Source organism: Callorhinus ursinus, unplaced genomic scaffold (assembly GCF_003265705.2).
Source record: "Callorhinus ursinus isolate GAN/ISIS: 27379988/994484 unplaced genomic scaffold, GSC_fseal_2.0 scaffold59, whole genome shotgun sequence".
Classification (NCBI taxonomy): domain Eukaryota; kingdom Metazoa; phylum Chordata; class Mammalia; order Carnivora; family Otariidae; genus Callorhinus; species Callorhinus ursinus.
In genome coordinates, this window is record NW_027397121.1 from 8,550,740 (window position 1) to 8,575,016 (window position 24,277).

The 24,277-nt window shown below is 58.6% G+C and overlaps 1 protein-coding gene across 1 annotated transcript in view; it reads left to right on the top strand.

Annotated features, from left to right (window-relative positions):
* The window catches only part of TNXB (tenascin XB), a 41,704-nt gene that overhangs the window by 9,729 nt on the left and 7,698 nt on the right, over positions 1 to 24,277 (top strand). Inside the window, 16 exon segments of the mRNA XM_073884836.1 lie at positions 1 to 1,301; positions 1,772 to 1,887; positions 6,542 to 6,698; positions 6,866 to 7,129; positions 7,943 to 8,692; positions 9,748 to 10,116; positions 11,161 to 11,454; positions 13,205 to 13,495; positions 13,854 to 14,159; positions 15,878 to 16,210; positions 19,157 to 19,459; positions 20,625 to 20,924; positions 22,165 to 22,452; positions 22,714 to 23,022; positions 23,534 to 23,842; positions 23,971 to 24,277. The exon segment at positions 1 to 1,301 is cut by the window's left edge and continues 409 nt beyond it; the exon segment at positions 23,971 to 24,277 is cut by the window's right edge and continues 4 nt beyond it. Of these exon segments, the coding sequence (XP_073740937.1) occupies positions 1 to 1,301; positions 1,772 to 1,887; positions 6,542 to 6,698; positions 6,866 to 7,129; positions 7,943 to 8,692; positions 9,748 to 10,116; positions 11,161 to 11,454; positions 13,205 to 13,495; positions 13,854 to 14,159; positions 15,878 to 16,210; positions 19,157 to 19,459; positions 20,625 to 20,924; positions 22,165 to 22,452; positions 22,714 to 23,022; positions 23,534 to 23,842; positions 23,971 to 24,277 (5,997 nt within the window).

The following is a 24,277-nucleotide window of genomic DNA, read 5'->3' on the forward strand; positions in this document are numbered from 1 at the left end:
CTGCAGCCAGAGGGGGCGCTGCGAGGACGGGCGCTGCGTGTGCGACCCTGGCTACACGGGCGACGACTGCGGCTCGCGGAGCTGCCGGTGGGACTGTGGCGAGGGCGGGCGCTGCGTGGACGGCCGCTGCGTGTGCTGGCCCGGGTACGCGGGCGACGACTGCAGCACCCGCACGTGCCCGCGAGACTGCCGGGGCCGCGGGCGCTGCGAGGATGGCGAATGCATCTGCGACGCCGGCTACAGCGGGGACGATTGCGGAGTGCGCAGCTGCCCAGGGGACTGCAGCCAGAGGGGGCGCTGCGAGGACGGGCGCTGCGTGTGCTGGCCCGGGTACACGGGGCCCGACTGCGGCTCGCGCGCCTGCCCCCGCGACTGTCGGGGCCGCGGGCGCTGCGAGAACGGCGTGTGCGTGTGCAACGCGGGCTACAGCGGCGAGGACTGCGGCGTGCGCACCTGTCCCGGGGACTGTCGCGGCCGGGGCCGTTGCGAGAGTGGTCGCTGCGTGTGTTGGCCCGGGTACACAGGCCGGGACTGCGGCACGCGCGCCTGCCCTGGCGACTGTCGTGGGCAAGGGCGCTGCGTGGACGGCCGCTGCGTGTGCAACCCCGGCTTCGCGGGCGAGGACTGCGGGAGCCGTCGGTGCCCTGGGGACTGCCGCGGGCGCGGGCGCTGCGAGGATGGCGTGTGCGTGTGCAACGCGGGCTACGAGGGAGAGGACTGTGGCGCGCGCAGCTGCCCGGGAGGTTGCCACGGGCGCGGCCAGTGCCGGGACGGGCGCTGCGTGTGTGACGATGGCTACTCGGGCGAGGACTGCAGCGTAAGGCGGTGCCCGCTAGACTGCAGCCAGCACGGCGTGTGCCAGAACGGCGTGTGCACCTGTTGGGAGGGCTATGCAGGCGAGGACTGCAGCCTCCGTACCTGCCCCTCCAACTGCCACCAGCGCGGCCGCTGTGAGGGCGGGCGCTGCGTGTGTGACTCAGGCTACACCGGCCCCTCCTGCGCCACCCGCACCTGCCCCGCCGACTGCCGGGGCCGCGGGCGCTGTGTGCAGGGCGTGTGCGTGTGCCACGTGGGCTACGGCGGCGAGGACTGTGGGCGGGAAGAGCCTCCAGCCAGCGCCTGCCCTGGGGGCTGTGGGCCCCGGGAACTGTGCCGCGCGGGCCAGTGTGTATGCGTGGAGGGCTTTCGAGGACCCGACTGCGCCACTCAGACGTGCCCTGGGGACTGCCGTGGCAGGGGAGAGTGTCGTGAGGGCAGCTGCGTCTGTCAAGATGGTTATGCAGGGGAAGACTGCGGGGAAGGTGAGCACGCAGGTTCAGGGACTGGGAACCAGAGCCAGTGGGAAGGCCTGAGCTTGAGGCCTAGGAGCCCAGGGACCTGGGGGAAGAGTGAAGGAGGTCAATTATTGGGCAGGGGAGTGGGGGGGGGGCAGTCGTAGAAGCTGAGGGCAGGTGTCCACCAGGGACAGCAGAACCACGAGGGGCATGCTTGCAGGCAGGCCCCGCTTTCAGATTTCTGATGAGCAGGTTGGCGGCTCCTTTAGTTGCTTTTAGGGAGATTCTGTGTTTCTGGAGATGGGCAGGGGGAAGGTGAATGAGCCCCCAGGGCCTGTTCAGGCCTCTGCCAGTTTTGCACCACCTCCAGAGAGAAGCGGGAACAGAGATTGATCTTAGGGAGTGGCTCTGAGTAGGGGGGGCCTTTGATGATAGGGGTAGGGGGTGGGGGGCTGCCTCGGACTAACCACCTTCCCATATCTCATTCTCCTGGGCAGAGGTGCCAGCCATTGAGGGCATGAGGATGCACCTCTTGGAGGAGACAACGGTTCGGACAGAGTGGACCCGGGCTCCTGGCACGGTGGATGCCTATGAAATTCAGTTCATTCCCACGGTGAGAGCTAAGCTACAGGAGTGGGCTGAGGGGGCTGAGGGGGTGCGACTCAGGGGAGGGAGTGCTCGCCTCAAGCAGAGAGTTCCAGGTAGTCAGTGGTTGAGTCCACACTGGCTAGGTTCCTGAAGCTGCCATAAAGGCCTTCCCATCCTACCCCACACTGGGTCCAGAAGGCCTCTGAAGCCTCAGGTCACTGCTGCTGGGACTACCTCTGGTGACAGTGAGCTCAGGACTTCCTGAGGCTGTCCAGTCCATTGTTGGTCATCACCGGTAGGTAGTTCTTTCTGTTGTTGCTGAACCTAAATCTGCCCCATTCTACATCCATCCGTTGGCCCAGCGTCAGCATGTTGCCTTTGCTTTCCCAGCAGCTTCCACCACAGGCTTTCAGGTATTTGGAGACATCAGCCATCACCGCTCTCTTCATTCTCTCCAGGCCAAACCCCCTGGTTTCTTCACCCCTTTTCCCTAAGGCTTTGTTCTCTGACTTCTTCACTTCCTGGGTTCCCTCCTCTAGTGCCTCGTGGTTTTTGCATTTGCCCCTAAAATGTGAAGGCAGGGAGGAGTCCTGTAGTTCTCCTGGCTAACTCTGGATAGCCCGGCAATTTTCTCAGAGCTGATGTATATTAACTTGTGGTCACAAAAACTGTCATCTGTTTTTGGGGTTTTTTTTTTTTTAAGATTTTATTTATTTATTTGGCAGAGAGAGAGAGGCAGCGAGAGAGGGAACACAAGCAGGGGGAGTGGGAGAGGGAGAAGCAGGCTTCCCGCGGAGCAGGGAGCCCGATGTGGGGCTCGATCCCAGGACCCTGGGGCCGTGACCTGAGCCGAAGGCAGACGCTTAACGACTGAGCCACCCAGGCGCCCCCTGTCAACTGTTTTGATCATGTTTGTTTTTAAAATAACTTTTATTATAAAAGTTATGTAGGCTCAGTATAGAAACTTTAGAAAATGTAAACAAGGAAAAGAGAAAGAAGGAAAAAAGATGACATTCAACTATATACACTTTTTTAGCCTAAATATAGCCCTTTGCATGTGGCTCTGTTCAGTGTTATCTTTTTTGGTTTGGGCCAAGCTGCTAGGCTGTTGCAATAATTTGAGTCTGTGAACTGGTTCTCCCGCCTCCGTGTCATCAGTGCACTGCAAAGCATTCTTTCTGTCTCCTTCCAACTCGCTCTCAAAATATTTGGGGCACCTGAAGGACAAAACCTTGTGGCCTCTCACTAGAGACCCCCTTTTATGCAGATTGGGCTTTTATGATGTTTGGCGTCCCAGCTCCAAATCATTTGACATTTCTACTGTCTAACTCATGTTTTCCTGCATCTTCATGCAAACACCCTGGGTGAATAGGCCATTTACCCTAATCTCCAAAACTCTGGAAAAATAAATAACTCCCAGGGCCTAAACCCTAGGAGGGCTTTAGAACAGAAGGGACAGCTCAGAGGTGCTGGCTGCCATCCCCATCCTAATTGGCCTGGTCATTCTAAGTCTTCTTATTAGAGCCCCAAGACCAGACCCCTACCAGGCTCTGTCTCTCCTCACTGGCTGGGGGAAGCAGAGGCAGAAATTCCTACTTTGCAGCACAACCCATATAGCTTGGGTTTTTTCCTTCTGCTTAAAAAAAAAGAAAAAATTGTTTTTGTTATAAAAATAATTTAATCACAAGACAAGAATTTGGCAACTAGAGGAAAAAAAACAAATAATTCTTGGCTGCTTCACACTAAAACAAGCACTGTTAACATTTTTAAGTGTTTCTCCCACTCTCTTCTGTGTGTATATTATTGACATAGTGCTGATCTTGAGAGGATGGGACTTTTAAAAGGAACTTCCCTAAGAACTTCAGGGAAAGAAGAATTAAAATAAACACTTGAGATAGAAAGAGCTTGCAAGGCAGCAGCGTGGTCCTCTGCTCTTAGTAAATATGAACCCACCGTTGGGTGTTTTCAAGAGGTGCGTCTTTCCAGCTGAAGCTCTAGGCTTCCTCCCTCACCAGGGACCAGGTGGGGTCGAGCTGGCCTCTGCCCGGCTCAGCTCATCTCTGGTTATGAGCCTCTGTCACGTTCTGGGTTCTCTTTGAACCCGGGTGTGGAAAAGGCTCCTGTAAAATTGGCCCCCAGACACCTCTCTTGGACTGCACATTAGCCTGTGCTACTGGCCTCCAGCTGCTTTCTAAGCTTTCCATGGCTGGGCCCCTGCCCTAGCCAGCGCTCTCTGTCCATCTCTGCTTGGCACAGAGTGTATTGGTAGCTGGCTGTCCTCTGGCACTGCCATCTTCTTAGAAGCCTATCTCCCCTTTACCCCCTTCCCTTTTCCAGAAGCACTTCTGTCTCAAAGCCCAGCGCTGTGCTGTTCCTGGCAAAGGGACACACCTAGTCACTGGAATGATCCTCAGTACTCGCAAGAGGAACATTCCTCCTTCTCCCTGTATACGTGGCATTGCTACTCTGACTCAGTGGTTCTCAAACCGTATTCCCTGGACCTGCAGCTTGAGCATCACCTGGAAACTTGTTACACAGGCAGACTGTCAGACTCCAGCCTCAGATCTACTGCAGCTGGAGCCCAGTAACCTGCGCTATAACAAGCCCTCCAGGGGATTCTGTTGTACCCCAAGCCTGAGGACCACTAACTCAAGGAATGTTGTTATTTTGCAAAAGGCTGGTTGCTCTCTGGATATGAGAGGAAGCAAGAAGTAACTGAGGGAGGTGAGCCCTTGAAGAGGAGGAGGGTCAGGCACTCTTTGTCTGGGTATATTCTGCAGCCTAGAACCTGGGCTATGCCCTGTTTTCACTGGGACACAAGACCTCATGGCCTTAGAAAAGTTTGTGTTTGGGTCTGGTCTGAAAGGGGGAGGTTGGGGAGGTAAGCTCCAGGATCCAACCAAGATGGTGCCCCTCCCCGCCCCCCCCCCCCGCCAGAGCCATGAGGTTGGTACGGAGAACAGGGTTAGAAACTCGCCAAGGACAATCAGTGAAGCGGCCGAGCAATCAGCAAGGGTTGCCAGCATCGGCCTAGAGAGCCTGTCTCAGACCAGACAGATGAGAGATGTGGGACTTTGAGGGGACTGTTCCCAAATGGGTCTTAGGAGGGAGTAAGAGGTGTTTCAAAGGCTCATGTAGGTGGTCTGAAGGGAGAAGGAGAACTCAAGATGGGCTTGTCTCACTGGAAGGACCAGACATCATCAGGGAGCACCCAAGGGGTGGGTGGGGGGGGTTGGGGGGAGTTGGGGAGGTGTGTATGTGTGTCGGGTTGGGTTGGGGGGACTGGAAAAAGAGAAAGTTCTGGCAAGGATGAGGACTTCACAGGCCTTCAGCTGAGGCCCACCCAAGGGCTCCTAGGCTGGAATATCCTAGGGTGGGGTGAGCAGGAGATGAAGAGGGGGCCTGTGTGCCCAGGAAAACTTTCTGGCCAACAAAACTCTGACAAAGCTTTATTTCATCCTCAACCCAGAAATCTCCACGTGGCCTCTCATCTGGTTTTATACTTTGGTATTTACTGTGTTGATTTCCCCACAATTTTCTTGGTTTAGGAGAGTACCTTTTGAAATTTCCAATCCTACTTGGCTGAATGGAGGTGTCCCCATCACGGCCAACATAGCTAAGCAGAACAGAGCGTCCTTATTAGCTGTCCTAGCTAGACAGGCCAGTGAAAGTCGGGGCAGTTAGACTGCTCATAGATGTCCATTCCTCCTGTTTCCCCAGTGGCGGGCCCTCCAAGGAGACCCTGCCGAGGCTGGCCTAGTTCCTGTGGGGTCACCACGGATAATCATAATACCTTCAATGTGCACTTGGAGGGGGGTTGTTTGCTCACAGGCACGTACAGCGAGAGATTTGGGTACGGATCCAATTCACCTTAAGATGTGGCCATACATTTAGCTACTAGAACATGAGCTGAGGACAGGAGACATATCTTTCCTCATGCCAAGCATGATACCAGGTATGAAACTGGGAAACATCTTTGTGAAGCTTAGAGCAGATAGGCTTTGTTTTTGAGGGGCCTACAGCCGTGCTCAGGAGACAAGAAAAGTGCCTAAAGGGAAATGTCAAGACAAGAGTCACAGCCACATTACCCAGCCAGGGGCAGGTGTCTGTGGGGAGGCTTAGGCCGGGGCAGATGCTGTAAGGAGGAAGTGAGACTGGGAAGGTGCGTCCCTCAGTTACTTCATCCCTTATGACAGGAGTGAGCTTGGGAGGCAGGGTAGGCAGGGTTGCCTGGGGAAAGCCAGAGGGAGGATCCTGCCATGTGCTGGGTAGATTCTGGCAGAAAGCTGATGAACCAGCTAAAAAGGTAGTTCCTGTGAGAGGGGGCTGTGAGGTCACACGGCCTGGGGGGTTGGAATCCCTGCCCCATTCTTGGTGTTGGTGACCTTGTACCTCGGTTTCTTCATCTGTCCAATGGGAATAATAACATGACCTCCCTCCTAAGGTTCTTTTGAGGATTAAGTGAGTTCATATATGTAAGTTGCCTTGACCGGCGTCTGGTACAGACTAAACCTCTTAGACATGTCTGCTGCCACCAGCCATACCCTCCAGCTGTACTCCAAGCTCTACACAGTTCCATGTGGGCAGTGCCTGGAACTGGAGAAAGAGGAGATAAGGGAGACTGAGCAGCGGGGGTGAGAGCACCAGCCCTGATCCACTTGGCGCTCTCTTTCTTGCAGACAGAGGGGGTGAGCCCCCCATTCACAGCACGGGTACCCAGCTCTGCCTCAGCCTATGACCAGAGAGGACTGGCACCCGGGCAGGAATACCAGGTCACGGTCCGCGCCCTTCGAGGGACTAGCTGGGGCCCTCCTGCCTCCAAGACCATCACCACCAGTGAGAGCTGGGGCTGTGGGCAGGGTCCTGGTTGGAGAGCTGGATTTGAGGGGGGTGGCTGGGAAGGCAGAAGTGAGGGCTGGGGTGAAGACAAAGCTCTTAGAGGAAAAGCTGGTGACTGAAGGACCAGACTCCCACCTGATCCCTCTTCCCTCTCACCTGGCTAGTGATCGATGGCCCACAAGACCTCCGAGTGGTGGCTGTGACACCAACCACACTGGAGCTCAGCTGGCTGCGACCCCAGGCTGAGGTGGACCGGTTCGTCGTGTCCTACGTCAGCGCTGGCAACCAGAGGGTGCGGCTGGAGGTGCCCTCTGAGGCGGACGGGACGGTGCTGACCGACCTGATGCCAGGCGTGGAATATGTAGTGACCGTCACGGCAGAGCAGGGCCGGGCAGTAAGCTATCCGGCTTCTGTCAGGGCCAACACAGGTAAGGCTGGCCAGGGCTTAGCAAAGGGCCCGGTTTCTTTGTGTAGCAGCCCCTTCCTTGGGAGCCCATGTCTAGGGTTCCCAGGCTCCTCTGAATGCACCTTGGCAGGGTGTGTGGTAAAGCACCTGCTGGGGCCTTGCTGTGCAACCGAGGCCCTGGGAAGACAGAGCCCTGGGGGGCTGGAGTCCTGGGGGAAGCCTGCAGGTTGGACCACCGGAGGAGCTGCCCCCTGGAGAGAGGGGGTAAATAGGAGAGGCTGTCTGACCCACCCAGATGGGGCGGTGCTTGGAACAGGCACGGGGACAGCCCGGTGCTCACAGCCAGTGGTCAGCCCTGGTAGGGACTGGAATTAGGCAGATCAGACATCAGCAGTCCTGTGGGCTGTAGATTGGGGTTTGGGGGAGTTAGGTCTCAGAGCAGTGATTTTCCACTAATCCTCAAGGTCTCTTAACAGATGGATATTTATTTTCTTTTCCTGTGACAGGGGGACGCCCACCTCGCAGTAGCTCACATTCTCTCCTCCCACTCCCCTTTCTCTCCTTCAGACACAGGGCCCCACCTGCTGGCTTCTCTCTCCTTTTTAGGGTTCCAACAGTGGCGGGCTTGGAGGGCGAGCGGGGAGGGGCTCCTGGGACACTGACTCCTTTCTCTGGTTCTCTTTCCAGGTGGGGCTGGGGCACAGGCAAGAGGCCTCTGGCTCCGGCGGGAGGGACCGAGGGCGGGGCTGCCGTGGGGAGGAGCGCAGGGGCGCGGCAGGGGGGGGCTGCCACTGACCTGCTCTCCCCCCCCCCCCCCCCCTTTTGCCCCCGGCAGCACCAGGCCACTACAGTTACCCGGAGGTGCGCCCCCCCGCCCCGCCCCCCCAACCCCGTCCCCGGCCGGCTCCGGCCCAGCGGCCCCCGCGCCCCGCGCGCCCGGCTCGGCCCTCGCGGCCCGCCGAGGAGGGGGAGGAGGAGCCTCAGCCTGGGCCTAGCCTGCCGCAGCCCCCTCGGCGGGCGTGGGGCAACCTGACGGGCGAGCTGGGCCGCTTCCGCGGCACCGTGCAAGACCTGGAGCGCCACCTGAGGGCTCATGGCTACCCCCTGCGGGCCAACCAGACCTACGCGTCGGTGGCGCGCCACATCCACGAATACTTGCAGCGGCGCCGGGCAGCTGCCGCCCCCGTCGGCTCCCCCGCCCCGTCGCCCCGTCGCCCCCACCCCACCGCCAGCCCCGACCCGGGCACCTGGAAGCGGGACTCCAACCAGGGCATCCACGGCCTCTCGCCCGAAGGCGTCGACCGGGTGGCCGCGCCCCGCCACCCCAAGCCCGAGGTGCTGGGCAGTTCCGCCGACGGCGCACTACTCGTGTCCCTTGACGGGCTCCGCGGCCACTTCGAGCGCGTGGTGCTGCGCTGGCGGCCCCAGCCGCCGGCAGAGGGCCCCGGCGGGGAGCTGACCGTGCCCGGCACCACGCGCACCGTCAGCCTACCTGACCTCAGGCCCGGCACCACCTACCACGTGGAGGTCCACGGGGTACGGGCAGGGCAGACCTCCAAGTCCTACGCCTTCATCACCACCACAGGTAGCATGGGCTGGGGCCGCGGGACCACCCATCCCCTGCCCAGCCTCGCCTGCCGCTGGAGTCCGCATCCAAGAGTTCCGCCCACCGCCTCACTGCTCAGCCCGCCACCCCACCCCCGCCACACCCCTCGGCCTTCAAGCACTACCCGGTCCAGCCTCCAGGGGACCCCACCACTAAGCCGGTCTTCAGGGTTCCCCGGACACTTTACCAGGATTGCCGTCCTGGGCAACGGAAGGGGCATTTGGGGGGAGGAAGCGGGTCTACAAAAACTCACTGGAGCAGTGTGAGTGGGGCAGCCGAGTGACACCGTCACTTCCCCACTCTGACTCACTGCGGTGAGGGTGGCTGAAGGCTGTGGTCAGTGGTTACTCTTTTCCACAATTTGGCCTTGACCTCAAAGGGACACATCAGAACTGGATGGGGGTGGCCTTGAAGCCGTCAGGCAGCTTGTGTCTGTGAGGGATGAAACCACTTCATGCTTGTCTCTTCCACAGGAGCGATGCTGGGCTCGGGGGAGGGGTGCTCTCTGGCTGCCCTGGGGAGGGCTGTGGACCTGTTCTTCCCCCCTAGGGCCCAGATGCCACCTGAGCTGGATGTACCCACACATACACTCTCTCTCTTCCCTCTCTCTTCACTACCCACTCTTCCCTCGCATCTGCCTTCCCTAACAGCACCTCTCCCCCTTTCTTCCAGGCTTCTCACCCGCGGCACTAATGGAAGTCACGACCACGGGGTGGGGGGGGGGTGTGCTTAGGGAGGGCCGCGGCAGTCTGTGGGGGTTGGAGGTCATAGGAGCCTTGTGAGGGGAGGGATGGCCAGCTTCATTTCTTTAGGTTATTGCCCGCAGGCCTGTCTGTTCAAAAATGTGGTGGGCAGGGGTGCTGGGAAGACTGGGCAGACTGTTGGGAGGATGAGGTGGCCCAGGGAACAGACTCAGGAGCAGAGAGGGAGGGTCTGTAGGTTCCTCAAGGCTAGAAGGCAGAACCTGGGGGCTGGGATTTCCTTTCTTGCTCTCATTCTCGACTCTCCTATTTTTTCACCCTGCCCTTTCCCAGGGTCCTCTCCCTCGGGCCTCTTGGGGGCCACTGATGAGCCTCCTCCCTCAGGCCCTTCCACGACTCAAGGGGCCCGGGCCCCCGAACTGCAGCAGCGCCCCCAGGAGCTGGGAGAGTTGAGGGTGCTGGGCAGAGACAAGACAGGGAAGCTCCGCGTCGCTTGGACAGCTCAGCCTGACACGTTTGCCCACTTCCAGCTGCGCCTTCGGGTGCACGAGGGGCCAGGAGCGCACGAGGAACTCTTGCCAGGGGACGTCCGCCAGGCTCTGGTGCCCTCACCCCCTTCTGGAGCCCCCTATGAGCTGTCACTCCGCGGGGTCCCCCCGGAGGGCGTGCCCTCTGCCCCTCTCATCTACCAAGGCATTATGGGTATAGCCTGCGCTCTGCTCAGCTCAGTGTCCTGAGGATGGGGGAGGGGCTGGGCCATCCGGGCTTCAGAGGTGGGGTGGGGAAGGAAGGGCTGCGCCCCGTGTTGGGTTGCAGTGGTAAGAGCAAACAAGGAGAGAGAAGGTTGGAGTAGAAGGCTCAGAGGAAAGAGGATTGGAGGGAGTCTTAGAACAATGAAGGGGAAAAGAGGATGGGAGGAGATAAGTCAGAGGGTGGGGCAGGGAGTCAGAGAGACAGGCCGTAGGCTTCTGGCTTTCCACCTGCAGCTTTCTTTGCCCTGTGTCCTCCCCAATTCCTGGGCACTCATAGATCTCTGCAGGTAGGCGTGGCAAGGCCTCTAGCCCTGAGGGTACTGGCTCTTAGCCCCCTCTTCCCCTTCCCTTCCCCGCAGCCCCAGCACCCCCTCCCTGGGCAGGCTAGGACAGTGGCCCCCCCCCCACCCTGGGAGGCTGGCCTGCAGTGGATAGCGCTGCATGGTCCCACCACCCCGTTTCTGCTGGGGATGGAGGTGCCTTAGCATAGGGAGCTCCGAGCCAGCAGGGCTTCAGAGATGGGTGAGGTTGGTGGAACCCGTGAGGCACTCAATTTCCCTCCCGGTCCCTCTTTATGGGACTCGGGTAGCGGCTCTGCCGGCCACTCCAGGTCAGGCTCAGCGCTAGGAGAGCGGGTAGCGAGGAAGAGAAAAGTCCACGTGGGCGGAGGAGTCTTCAGCTGCTCCAGAGCAGCAGTGAGGAGGTTCTGACTCAGGAAGAGCCAGGGGGGACCTGAAACTCCCCCAAAGCTCTTGATGTGGAGAGGGACTGGACTGTTTGCGAGGCGTGGGGAGGCCAGCGCAAGGGAAGGGCTAGAGCTCTCACTGCAGAACAGAGAGGGCTGCTCACAGAGGCCTGGGAGGGGAGGAAGGGGAGGCTTTGAGCAACGGAGCTGTCCAGGAAGGAGGGATCCAGTGGGCTGAGGAGAGGGAAGGAGACCAGAGATGAGGCAACGGTTGAGTTCACCTGCTTTACTTTTGCCCCCACATTCCAGACAAGGATGGGGCAAAGCTTGGGAAGCCCTCGGCCCTGCCACGCCTGGGCCAGCTGATAGTCACTGACATGACGTCCAACTCCCTGCTCCTGCACTGGACGGTCCCCGAGGGCGAATTCGACTCCTTCGTGATCCAGTACAAGGACAGGGATGGGCCCCAGGTGGTACCTGTGGAAGGATCCCAGCGCTCAGCCCTCATCACCAACCTGGACCTTGGCCGCAAGTACAAATTCCTGCTATATGGGCTCCTGGGCAAGAAGAGGCATGGCCCCCTGGTGGCTGAAGCCAAGATCCGTGAGTGAGAACAGTCACACCAACCCCTACCCCTGCCCTCTGCATGGTCTTGAAGGAGGTCCTCCCAGTGCTTTGGGAACTCCAAGAAGGCTTCCTGGAGGCAGTGGGGCCTGAGATGAATCCTGAAGGGAAAATAGTGGTGGGTCAGGCAGAGAGGTTGAGGAGGGCAGTGCGGACAGAGGGAGCCATGGAGAGTGAGGCAGGAGAGAGTGTGGCCCTGGAGGAGAATCTGTCTGTTTCCTCTGGATGGAGAGCAGGGCGCCTGGGGAGCTGAGGGGACTGCGCTTGTGTGTGTCTGACTGAGGAGCTTGGAGCTCATGTGAGGGTTGTAAGTGGGAGTGACATGATTTGATACTTACCTTACAAATAACACTGAAGCTGCTGCAGAGTGTAGCTAGAGAAGTGAGTTAAGAGCCAGCAAGCAATGATGCTGGCCTGCCTGCGATGGAGGCAGTGAGGCTGGATGTGGCAGGTGAAGGACAATGAGGAGGCCCAGGCGCTCCCCCGTGTCTAGAGCAGACAGTGCCGTGCCCTGAGGCAAGGAACAGCAGAGGTGAGGAACAGGCCCCGCTTGGGACGCTTAGACAGACCTCTTTGGAGCGCTTGCTAACAAGATTTTCTAAGGGTGTCAGCACACTTACTGGCTGCAGCAGCCGCGTGAGGCGCGCCCGTTTATAGATGAGGAGAGTCCAGGCACGGAGAGGGGGAGGGCACTTAGGCAGAAAATGGCGGGGCCGTGGGGTGATCATTGCTGCCCTCCCAGGTCTGGAGAGCAGAGAGAAGGCCTGAAGAGGGGACCTGGGAGACAGGAGCCAGGGTGAGGGTGTGGGGGGTGCAGTGACGCTAGCCGACACTCAGGGCATGGACAGAGGAAGAGGAGCATCGGGGTAGCCCGAGGGGGTGACTCACGGAGAGGGGCACAGCCAGGGAGAGTGGTGTCCTGGATGCGAAAATGAAGGGCGCGGTCAGACATGTCAGATTCCGTACGAGTGAGTCCACAGGACTTAACAGTGGCGAGGTCACTGCTGGCCCGGGTGAGAGCTGCCAGTGGGGGGTGGAGCTCGATCGAGAGGGTGATGGAGGTGAGGACATGGCTACAACCAGTGTAGACGGCTCTTTCTGGAATCTGGGCTGGGACTAGAGAGCAAGGAGGGAGGGTAGAGGCTGGAGGGAGCTAGCAGCCAAGGGGAGGAGCTCCTGCAAATGCCGGTGCGGGGGCGGGGGGGGGCACAGTGGTGGGGAGTGAAGTGTTGGTGGTACAGGGTGGGAGAGAAGGAGGTGCCCCCCCCCCCGCCCCTGAGCAAGGTGTGGGAGGCTCTCCCGCATTCAAAAGCTCCAAAGATGGTACTTCCTTCTCTTGGACGAGAAGCGAGCTCGTAGTTAGGCCTGGAAACAGTAGAGATCGCCCTGGGAGACTTCCCTGGCTGTGGAGACACAGAAAGAGTTGGCTGGGCTCCCTTCTCTCCGAAGCGCCTCACTAGGCTGCAGAGTCAGGGCCACACTAGTCCATACGGTGCTTCTGCGCCCTTTAGAAGAAGGCACCCTTCCTTAGGTGAGCATAGCTCTGTGCCAGGGCACACAGTTTGGCAAGCAGAGGGTGGCTGCATTTCAGCCCCTCAGTGTTCCCTCAGCCATGCACCTTTGTGCAGTGAACAACATGCACAACCTCACACAACATCCCTATGTGGGAGATGGAGTCCCCCTTTTCCTTTCATCTGTGTTCCTCCTTTCTCTCTACCCCTCTTCCCAGTGCCTCAGAGTGATCCCAGCCCAGCGACTCAACCCCGCCTCGGAAAGCTATGGGTGACAGATCCCACCCCAGACTCACTGCACCTCTCCTGGACTGTCCCTGAGGGCCAGTTTGACTCCTTCGTAGTCCAATATAGGGACAGGGATGGACAGCCCCAAGTGATGCCCGTGGAAGGGCCCGAGCGCTCAGTCATTGTCTCCTCACTGGAGCCTAACCACAAGTACAGATTCACTCTGTTTGGGATGGCCAACAAGAAGCGGCATGGCCCCCTCACAGCCGATGGCACCACTGGTAAGTGGCAACCACCTAAGCCCCCATGTGACCCCTCCCAGCCTTCCCCACACTTGCCCTCAGCCAGGAGCCAGGTGGGGCCTCCCAGTGTGATGGCTGACTCCGAATCCTGGCCTCACTCCCAGACTGAGGGAGAACCAGCCTCCCCCTTCCTGCTAGGGCCCTTCTACCCCATTCAGCTGCTCCCCAAGGCCCAGAAGATGTGTCATACCCTGGGCTGTGCCAGACTTCCCAGGAGGTCAGCACTCCTAATTGATGCTAACTGAATAGTGACCCCCCGGGTATGATGGCCCATCCAAACCCAGAACCCCAGTCTGGGGCTGCCAGTACCGCCCTCACTGGATCCTCTTATTCACAGCCTCGGAGCAGACAGCGGAGTCCCTCAACCCAGAGGCCCTAGTGCAGCCCCTGCTGGGGGAGCTGTGGGTGACTCAGGCAAACCCAGACTCCCTGCGCCTGTCCTGGACCGTGACCCAGGGCTCCTTCGACTCCTTCGTGGTCCAGTACAAGGATGCGCAGGGCCAGCCCCAGGCGGTGCCCGTCGGGGGGGATGAGAACGAGGTCACCATCCCAGGCCTGGAGACCCACCGGAAGTATAAGATGAACCTCTATGGGCTTCATGACAGGCAGCGCGTGGGACCTGTGTCCGTGGTGGCCACCACAGGTGAGTCAAGGCCACCCAGACCTCCCTCTGAGTAGGACCTGGCCCAGGGGCTCCTTCAGACCTCCCTCCACCCTCTCCTTCTGGGCTCCAGGCCTACCAAGCCTCTACCCTCCACTTCTCCACATCCCAGGACCTCTCATCCAGCCACCAGCCCCTGGCCTTTCTCTCAGCCCTGCTTCTCCATCTCCAAGAACAGGTCCCGTTTTCCCCATTCCAAACATCTGGAACACCTCCACCCCGGGCTGTCCTCCCTACAGATATCCTCAGCCACTGTGTTCCTTCCCCTACTGCGGCCTGGCTGAGGCTGCTGTCATTTCCGGCTTCCGCCACCAGCTGCCCGCACCCTCCCACCATTGCTGCTCGGCTCAGAGCCCACAGATCCAAGGCACAAGAGTCCCTCTTTTCCCTCAGCTTCTTTCTGGCATGAAAAGGCCTCATCCTGGACCCCCAAATCCCTGACTCCTAGCCAACTGGGAGCAGGGCAAAGGGCCCCATTTCATTCCTCCCACTGCCCCTCATTCCTCCACCCGTCCAGGCTCCTCCTGGTCAGCACCATCTCTGTGGTTGTGTAGCCTTGTGGTTGGGAGCACAGGCTCTGGATCCAACTGCCTGGATTTTAAGCCTAGCTCTGCAATTTACTACCTTTGGGACTTTGTGTAAATTACTGAACCTCTCTGAACCTCAGCTTCCTCATCTGTCCAATGAGGATAATGGTAGCTGCTTCACAGAGTCATTAGAATTAAATCAGTCAGTGTACAAACGTACATGCTTAGAACAGTGCCTGGCACATCAGGACCACTGTTCAGGAGCGAGCTGCTATTTCTCCCTGACTCTCTCCCTTCCCGGTGTCCTTTCCTTGTCCTCATCTCCCTACCTTGCCCACGCTTGCATGCTCCCTCTCAGTCTCCTGTCCCTGAGTAGTACTCCAGTAGTACCCCCAGACCGTCTCCCGTCCCCTGAGTAGTACTCCAGTAGTACCCCCAGACCGTCTCCTGTCCCCTGAGTAGTACTCCAGTAGTACCCCCAGACCGTCTCCTGTCCCCTGAGTAGTACTCCAGTAGTACCCCCAGAGAGTGGGACACAGAAGCCAGTCTCCCTTCTCCACGGAGCCTCAGCGAAGACCGAGTTGCCAGACGGTGGATAGGTGCCCCCGGGGCTGTGATTCTAGATGCAGCCAGGGAAGAGCGCAGCCCTTCCCAGCCCCTCCACCCCCACAGCTTTCTCCATCCTTGTCTGAAGAGGAAGGAGGGGCGGGGCTGCCCAGGGAGGCCTTAGCCAGGGCACATTCTGTCTGGTGTCCTGCTAAGTGGGCTGGGGGCCACTGAGAAACCCTGGGGAGGTGCTGGAGCCGAAAGGGAGGAAGGCAGACTGGAAGAGGCCTTACTGCCCCCTCGATTTCTAGAGGTCAGCCCTGTCTGTGGACACGGTAGAAAACTCCTCAGAACTTCCTCTCTTCCCACCTCAGCTCCTTTCTCAGATGTGGGGGGAGACCCCGCCCCCGACAGAAGCTGCCAATGCGGTCCTGCCAGCAGTACGTGACAGGGGCCAGGGGCCTGTCTCAGCTCTCGCCCACGAGTTACTGAACAGCTAATACAAAGGCTCCCGGAACTCCAAAGACTGCAGCCTGAGGACTTTATTTGCTGAATGTACTTTATTGTCATGATTAACTAACAAAGCAAGACACACCACAAACCTGTATCCCCCATGTCTTCTCTCAGCCCCCCAGGAAGTTGTGGAGGAGACCCCCAGCCCCACAGAACCCAGCACGGAGGCCCCGGAACCCCCCGAGGAGCCCCTCCTGGGGGAGCTGACGGTCACAGGATCCTCCCCAGACTCGCTGAGCCTCTCCTGGACCGTCCCCCAGGGCCACTTCGACTCCTTCACTGTCCAGTACAAGGACAGGGACGGGCGGCCCCAGGTGGTGCGTGTCAGGGGTGACGAGAGTGAGGTCACCGTCGGGGGCCTGGAGCCGGGGCGCAAGTACAAGATGCACCTGTACGGCCTGCGCGGGGGACAGCGCGTGGGCCCCGTGTCCACCGTGGGCGTGACCGGTGAGTGGGGGCGGGGACCTGCTTCCTTTTCCTCCCACCAGTGGGCCCCAGCTTCCCCGTGGCCATGGCTCTCCCTTCTGTAGTGGTAGCATGAGGCCCCCCCACCGCTTGGGGGAGACCCAGAAAGAACAGTTCCCTGGGGACCAGGCTATAACCAGCTTTGTGACCTGAGCAATTTTAAACTTTCTGTGCCTCTGTTTCCTCAGGCGTAAACGGAGGATAGTAACAGCCATCCCACAGAACTGTAGTGAGGGTTCAATGAGTTAACAGACATGGAGCATTAAGAAAGGGTCAGGCACAGAGGGCACATGCTGTCAGCGTTGCCACAGGATGATGATAATTGTCCTTAGTCTGGAGTCTGCTCTGCCCCCGTTTGGCTGGTTCCTCAGCTGGGGCTCAGCTGATCAGAAGTGCATGAGACATCAGCCTCTTCAGCAGTGTAGCTGGAAAGTTTCTTTACTGCTCATCCAGTGAGTGACTTTATAGCAAAGAGGGACATCCCTTCCATCCCCTCTCTTGGGCCCATGTATGGGGCCATCTGGCACCACAAAGGACCCAGCCCAGGGATCTCCTCTGCAGAGCCTCAGCACCAGGGGCCAGACCCGAGACAGGCCTCTGGGACTTGGGACTCTCCTGCTGACCTGCCCAGCTTGGTCACAGCAAGGGGCGTCTCTTTACCCTTCGCTCAAAGACACACCTTTTACTATAAGGGGAAAGATTAAAAACTTAAAAGCAGAGAAACAGGTTTTCAGAGCATGGTTCCTGTACTTCCACAAAGCCCAACCTCATGGCTGGCTTAGTTTCCAGAACCTTCTACTCCTAATTTCTTTCTGTTCCTCCATTAGTACTAAGAGTAGGGAGAGGAGAAAGCCACCCCGGGTTACTGTCCTGCAGGCCCGAAGTAGCAGGGTGGAGGCTCGTGCCAAGCCCGCACATGCTGCCAAGGTTTGTCTTAGGGTGTCCTTCCATCTGCTGTCTGTCCCAGGCAGCCACACTGGGCTCTGTGAGGTCCTGTCTCTGGTCCCCAGGGAGGAATGGACTGTGTTGGGCACAGACTGAGGCAGTGCAGTAACAGAAAATGGAGTTGGGCATTTGACAGACTGAGTTCTGTTTGTGGCTTCCCTAGTTCTCAGCTTCAGGATGGAGCATGATGTTCATTGTCAGAGCAGGCAGGTGGTGGGTAGCTGGAGCCTGCTGAGCTGCCCCAGGGGCTGTTCCCGGCCCGCAGCACGTACTCTCCCATTGCCGGGAAGAGGTGGATACAGCCAGTGAGAAACATTTCTAAAGTAAAGAAAGATTACGTCAAATGCAGCATGGATAGCGCCATGTTCGGGGGTAGTGATAACTCCACGTTTTCCAGTTAAGCCAAGCCCCAACAACGAGGTTTGTTGGATGGTGTGGGACAGTTTCTCTTCCTCATGGGAAGAAGTGCAGAGAGGGCGGAAGTGAGCAGGAAGTGGATGAGACAAGAGTGAGCAGAGCTAGAAGGAGCATGGGACACTGCCGGGCCTGCTACCTGGTCCCTCGTAGACACTTGATGACATGGCGGCCTCCCCTAGCCCCCCTCAGCTGCCTTCATCCCTGCCCTCCCCTCTGACTCAGGTCTGTCTTTCTGAGGCCTCCCAAACAGGGTTTCGTCTGTCTAGCCTGGTCTTAGGCTCCCACAGAAGCCAGAGAAAACAGCTCTTGGGAGCCACACCCACCCAGCCACCTCCGCCACTGTCTTACTTCTTGGGACTGCCTTCCAAGTTTGGTCACTATTGAGGAGTGCCCCCCAGACTTAGCTGAGTTGGGGGGTGGGGCCCACCGGGGCCCGAGCTGGGTGAGGAGTGCCCCCCAGACTTAGCTGAGTTGGGGGGTGGGGCCCACCGGGGCCCGAGCTGGGACTTTCCCAGCCCAGTCATGCAGACCCACTCATTAATTGAATGACCGTTTGTGGGGCACCCGCTGTGTGCTGGGTGCCAGGGACACAGCAGCGAGCAAGGCAAAGCCCCTCCCCAGGGAGCACACTTCTAGCAGACCGCACAAATCTGTCTGTGGGACCGTCTGTAACAACGAGACCTGGAGAAAAGCAAAGTCCAGCAGGTGAGACGGTGAATGGGTGGGAAGGACGCGAGAAAGGGCCTCTCTGAGGGAAGACCCGAGGAGGGACAGAACAAGGCACGTGTGCCTTCGGGAGGAATGTCCGGGCAGAGGAAAGTGCCCCGACCCTCTGTGCACAAGCCAGGAATGTCTGCAGTCGGGGGAGCTATGTGGGAGATGATCATGTGGGGCCTCAGAGGCCCCTGTAAGGACCTGGCTTTTGCCCTGAGTGAGGTGGAAGTCCTTGGGGGAGCAGGCTCTGACTAATGTGTTCACAGTGGATCGGAGGGGTGGGGCGGACGGGGAGGATTTAGGAGACCCATGCAGTCCAGGGAGATGGGCGGGGCTTGGAGCTGGCTCCAGTGGAGTGGAGCTGGCGGGGGGGGCAGCTTCTGAAGGTCGTGCCAACAGTCCTTACTCATGGGCTAGATGTAGGGTGTGAGGGGACTCGGGGATGACACCCAGGGTGAAGTGGTGGCTTTGCTGAGGTGGGGAGGCCGTGACGGAGCAGGTGTGGGGGGAGTCCCTGAGCTCGATTTTGAACTTCATGAGTTTGAGCCACAGACCAGGCACCCAAGGAAGATGCCAGGCAAGCACGAGTCTGCCGGTCCTGAAGGAGGGGACCATTGATCTACAGATGGACGGTCAGCCACTTTCCCAGGGTCTCAGTGACACCCATCCCCAACCCCAGCACAGCCCCCAGTCCTGGCGGGGACTTAGCCAGGGCTTGTGGCCAGACAGATGTTGCCCATCAGTGTAGTTTTACATCGGGAACCTCCTCGTGGGCACCACAAAAACAACAGACATAGTTACTAACAAGGGAAAGGGGCTTTTCCTAACGGCCTCCCACCATCTCTGTCTCAGCTCCGCAACCAGAAGAGACTCCAGCCATAGAGCCGCCCCTGGAGCCACGCCTGGGAGAGCTGACAGTGACAGATGTGACCCCCAACTCTGTGGGCCTCACATGGACAGTCCCTGAGGGTGAATTTGACTCCTTTGTGGTCCAGTACAAAGACAGGGACGGGCAGCCCCAGGTGGTCCCTGTGGAGGGCAGCCTCAGGGAGGTCACCATCCCCGGCCTGGAGCCTGCATGCAAATACAAGATGAACTTCTATGGGCTACATGATGGGCAGCGCGTGGGCCCCCTCTCTGTGGTAGCTGTGACAGGTGAGTGAGCAGGGGTGAGGCAGTTCCCATCCCTGGTTACCCGGAATCCCCCCATCCCACAAACCCCCTCAGGTCCTGCCTCGGTGGCCTCTGTAAGTCCTTCTTGAGGTCACAGGCACCATAGTCTGTTCCCTGACCCCTTGGCTTCTTCCCCAGGCTAGAATCTTCCCTGCCCTCCAGTTCCTCTCCATTCTGCCCTCTCCCTCAGGCAGGAATGTCTTGCTTCCATCTGACCTAAATCTGACTCTGTCTGTCTCCCCTGATTGTCCACAGCTGTTCCCCTCCTTTCTCTCAAAACCCTGCTGTGACTTGGCCACAGCCGCCACCTTCCCCTGATGTTCTTTTTTAGCTGGGCTTCAATGACACACATCCCTTGAATCTCTTCTCAGAGGCCTTTAGTGCCCTGAGTGCTATAGCCTTCCTTTCTCCTGGAAGTGGCCCTTACTCTTGCGTCCCTGGGGACAGGTTGCCGCCATTTTTCTGCCACAGTATCTGATGAAACCCATGGACCCCTCTCAGAGCAGGGCTTTAAAATCTATAACATAAATGCATAGGGTTACAGAGGAAACCAATTTATTTGATATTCAATTATCAAAATATTTGTTTAAAGATTTTATTTATTTATTTGACAGAGAGAGACACAGCGAGAGCAGGAACGCAAGCAGGGGGAGTGGGAGAGGGAGAAGCAGGCTTCCTGCCCAGCAGGGAGCCTGATGCGGGGCTTGATCCCAGGACCCTGAGATCATGACCTGAGCCGAAGGCAGACGCTTAACGACTGAGCCATCCAGGCACCCTACCAAATATTTTTAATTCAAATTTATGATTTAGTAATACAGGAACTTCTTTATCAGTTCATTAAATAACGAGACTTAGGGGCATGTGTCATAACCTACACACATTCTGAAGTACGGATGAGTGTAAATGGTATTTTGGAGTCTGTGCAGTCATTCTAAGGTGACACGAAAATGGTCCCAGATACACTGGCACAGCAGTGAGCACCCGAGGAAATCTACCTTCCAGTTAGAGGCAGGGAAAATATAGATGTGACTGTGTCTCATCTTATTTCAAGGCCCCCTTGAGGCCCTGGGAGCCCAGGAGCCCTTCAGGGTGGGGGGGTTCTCGTGCCCAAGATCTCAGCCATGTTCTATGTTTTCCTGGGTCCTAGCTCCCCTCCCCACAGCCCCAGCCACAGAGTCCCCTGAAGAGCCACGGCTGGGGAAGCTGACAGTGGTGGACCAGAGCCCGGACTCTGTGACCCTCTCGTGGACGGTCCCCGAGGGTGAATTCGACTCCTTCGTGGTCCAGTACAAGGACAGGGACGGACAGCCCCGGGTGGTGCCCGTGGCCGCAGACCAGCACGAGGTCACCGTCCCCGGCCTGGAGCCCAGCAGGAAGTACAGGTTCCTGCTCTACGGGCTTCAAGGTGGGAAGAGACGCAGCCCAGTCTCTGTGGAGGCAAAGACAGGTGAGAGCCCTCCAGGCCCCCAGCAGCCTGCCCACCCTCTTCACACTGCTTAGTCTCTTTCCTTCTACTGGTCTTCCCTGTGTCCACCTCTTCCGTTACGTTTGAAAAGCCACACTGCCCGCCCCAGTTCAAGGCAAATGAGAACCAGGAAAGCAGGGCCAGGTCCTGGGTCTGTGTCCCCCACTGACTTTTCCTCTCTTCTCATAATTTCCACTGCCATTGAATGGGGGAAGCCCCTTCAGGACCCTTCCTGGAAGGTGGGACATGGGAGATGGGGGTGCTGGGGGAGGGCGAAGGGAGTCAGGAGCCCTTTCCGCCTGCCTGGGCCTTGCACCCTCAGCCCTGTGCAGCCCTCACCTCCTGAGGTGAGAGTTTTGCCATCACCCACTTTCTTATCCTACTGGCTCAGGCCCATTGGGTGCCCTCTCTGCCTCCCCCAGAGGGCCCTTTTCCTCCTGTGCCCTCTTCCCGGAGCCTCGGAAACTGGGAAGCAGAGGAGCCCAGGGCTAGCTGCCCAGCCAGGCGCGTTTGGGCCCAGCCCAGCTGTGCCCCTTTCCTGGCTTTCAGCCCAGGCCCTCCCCTGCCCCTGGGGGCTCCCTGGTGCCAGAAAACTCTAGCAATAACAATGCTGTCAGCGTCCTCCCTGGCCAAGAAGGCAGCAGGCCAGCTCCTTCTCAGGCCTCAGGATGGCTCTGGGGCAGACACCGGATTCTTTGTCCCAAGTGAGCTCCCCTCCCCCCCCCCCCCGCCCACCAAGTAGGCAGCCCCCACTCCTCCCCCGGACCCTATGAGGGCCACCTCCATCATAACATCCCGCTTTCTCCTCTGCTGTCTACACTCATCAGGGATCCTGTGCCCCCTCTGATGTCCCCAGGACCCTCAGATTTCCCCAAGGGCCAGAGAAATCACAAAGGGTAGGCTCCTTGGTAAAAGGAAATGAGTAAACCAAGCTGCACCCTGATAGGAAAATAGTGTCTAATAGGTGGGAAGGGTCTGGACGGCAGGAGGAATAAGGTAAGCAGGAAGCTAGGGATTCTTTTTTTCCCAGAGATGTCACATTGGCTAAGTGGAGGGAGGCATGGGCCGGTTGGGATGGTGGCAGAGATGGGAGGGTGATGGAAATATTTTGGAGAAGCACTGATCATTTGGGCAGTCCTGGGTTTTTCCAGTCCTAGTAGGAAGCAGTCAAAGAGTCATTCTGGAAAAAAAATAAACACAAGAATCTTTCCTCTCTTGTCAGCTGCCCAAGGTGACGCCAGCCTTGGGGCCCCACCCCACCTTGGGGAGCTGTGGGTGACAGATCCCACCCTGGACTCTCTGCGCCTCTCCTGGACAGTCCCTGAGGGCCACTTTGACTCCTTTGTGGTCCAGTTCAAGGACAAGGATGGGCCCCGGGTGGTTCCTGTGGAGGGCCACGAGCGCTCGGTCACCATCACCCCTCTGGACACTGGCCGCAAGTACAGATTCCTCCTTTATGGGCTCCTGGGCAAGAAGCGCCACGGCCCCCTCACTGCTGAAGGTACCACAGGTGAGAGCATCTGTGCAGGGCCAGGCTCTGCTCCTGGAGCTCCCCCGGGCACGGCAGGAGCACCCAGCCAGTCCAGGGAAGCAGGTGGCCACTCGTGCGGGCTGCCTCACGGTAGTTATTCTCCTCACGCGGTCCCATAGCACTGGCCCTGTAGGACTCGGCCGTGGCAAAGCCCTGTCCCCAGACCTCTCAGTCCTGCCCTTTGAGGTCACCCATACTACCAGAAACAGCTCAGCTGCCCCTTCTCTGTCTCCCTCTCAGAGCCCTGGAGTGGTGTGGACGATGCTAGAACAAAGCATCCCCCAAAGCCCCATCTTGGGGAGGAGCTACAGGTGACCAGCGTGACACCAGACTCTGTGAGCCTCGCGTGGACGGTCCCTGAGGGCCAGTTTGACTCCTTTGTGGTCCAGTACAAGGACAGGGCCGGGCAGCCCCAGGTGGTCCCCGTGGAGGGCAGCCTCAGGGAGGTCAGCGTCTCGGGCCTGGACCCAGCCCGCAGGTATAAGCTGTTCCTGTACGGGCTGCACCAGGGCAAGCGCGTGGGCCCCGTCTCTACCATCGCCTTGACTGGTGAGTGAGGCTGTGGCCAGAACACGCCGCCCTCCTTCCAGCTGCGGCTCTGCTGCTCTGACCGAGCCAGGGGGGTTCTGAGCTTCCTACTTCCCTACTTTGGGGGGGGGGGTAGCCTTATTGAGGCATAATTCACGGACAATTTTATGTGAACAATGAGTTTTGGTAAATATGTAAGTCATGAAACCATTACAAGTGAGACGTAAAACATCTCCATTGACCCCACAACTCGTTTTCCCGTGCCCCTTTGCAGTCAATTCCCCCAATCCCAGCTTCTGTCAGCCACTAATTCCTTTCCTTACACTTTTGCCTTTGTAAGCCTCTCACTTAGCTGAATCCTACAATACGTACTCAGTGCTTGGTTTCTAACACTTACCATAATGCCCCTGTTCCATAGTTGGTCCTTTTTATTACTGACCTCTAGCCTTCACCTCTTCCCCTCCTTCTCTGTCCTTGGAGAGGCTTGTGGAGACAGACCAATCACCCATCTCTACCTGTCTCTCTGAACCAGCCCCCAGGGTACATATCAAAGCTGAGGCCCCAAGTACTCCAGGGCCTGAGCCTCGCCTAGGGGAGGTGACTGTGGAGGAAGCCACACCAGATACTTTGCATCTCTCCTGGACCAAGACTGAGGGCGATTTTGACTCCTTCGAGGTCCACTACACAGACCGAGACGGGCAACCCCAAGTAGTCAGGATAGGTGGTGACCGGAATGACGTCATCCTCTCTGGCCTGGAATCTGAGCACAGATACCTAGTGAACCTGTATGGTTTCCACGGCCAGCAGCGAGTGGGTCCAGCCCACATCGAGGCACTGACAGGTGAGCGAGGAGAACTGCACCATATCTGCTTCCCCCAAGTGGCTGTGAGAGCCCAGAAGAGAGCAAGTCCTCATGGTCACCCCGCCCCCCGCCCCAGGTCTTACTCTCTCTCTCACATCTCTCTTCAGTCCCAAGGGAAGAGGAAGACGGACCTTCAGAACCTCCCACCAAGCCCCGCCTGGGGGAGCTGACCGTGACCGACGCCACTCCCGACTCCCTGCACCTCTCCTGGACTGTCCCCGAGGGCCAGTTTGACCACTTCCTGGTCCAGTACAAGAACGGGGACGGGCAGCCCAAGGCCGTGCGTGTGCCGGGCTATGAGGGTGGGGTCACCGTCTCAGGCCTGCAGCCAGACCACAAGTACAAGATGAACCTGTACGGCTTCCACGGTGGCCAGCGCGTGGGCCCGGTGTCTGCCATTGGGGTGACAGGTGA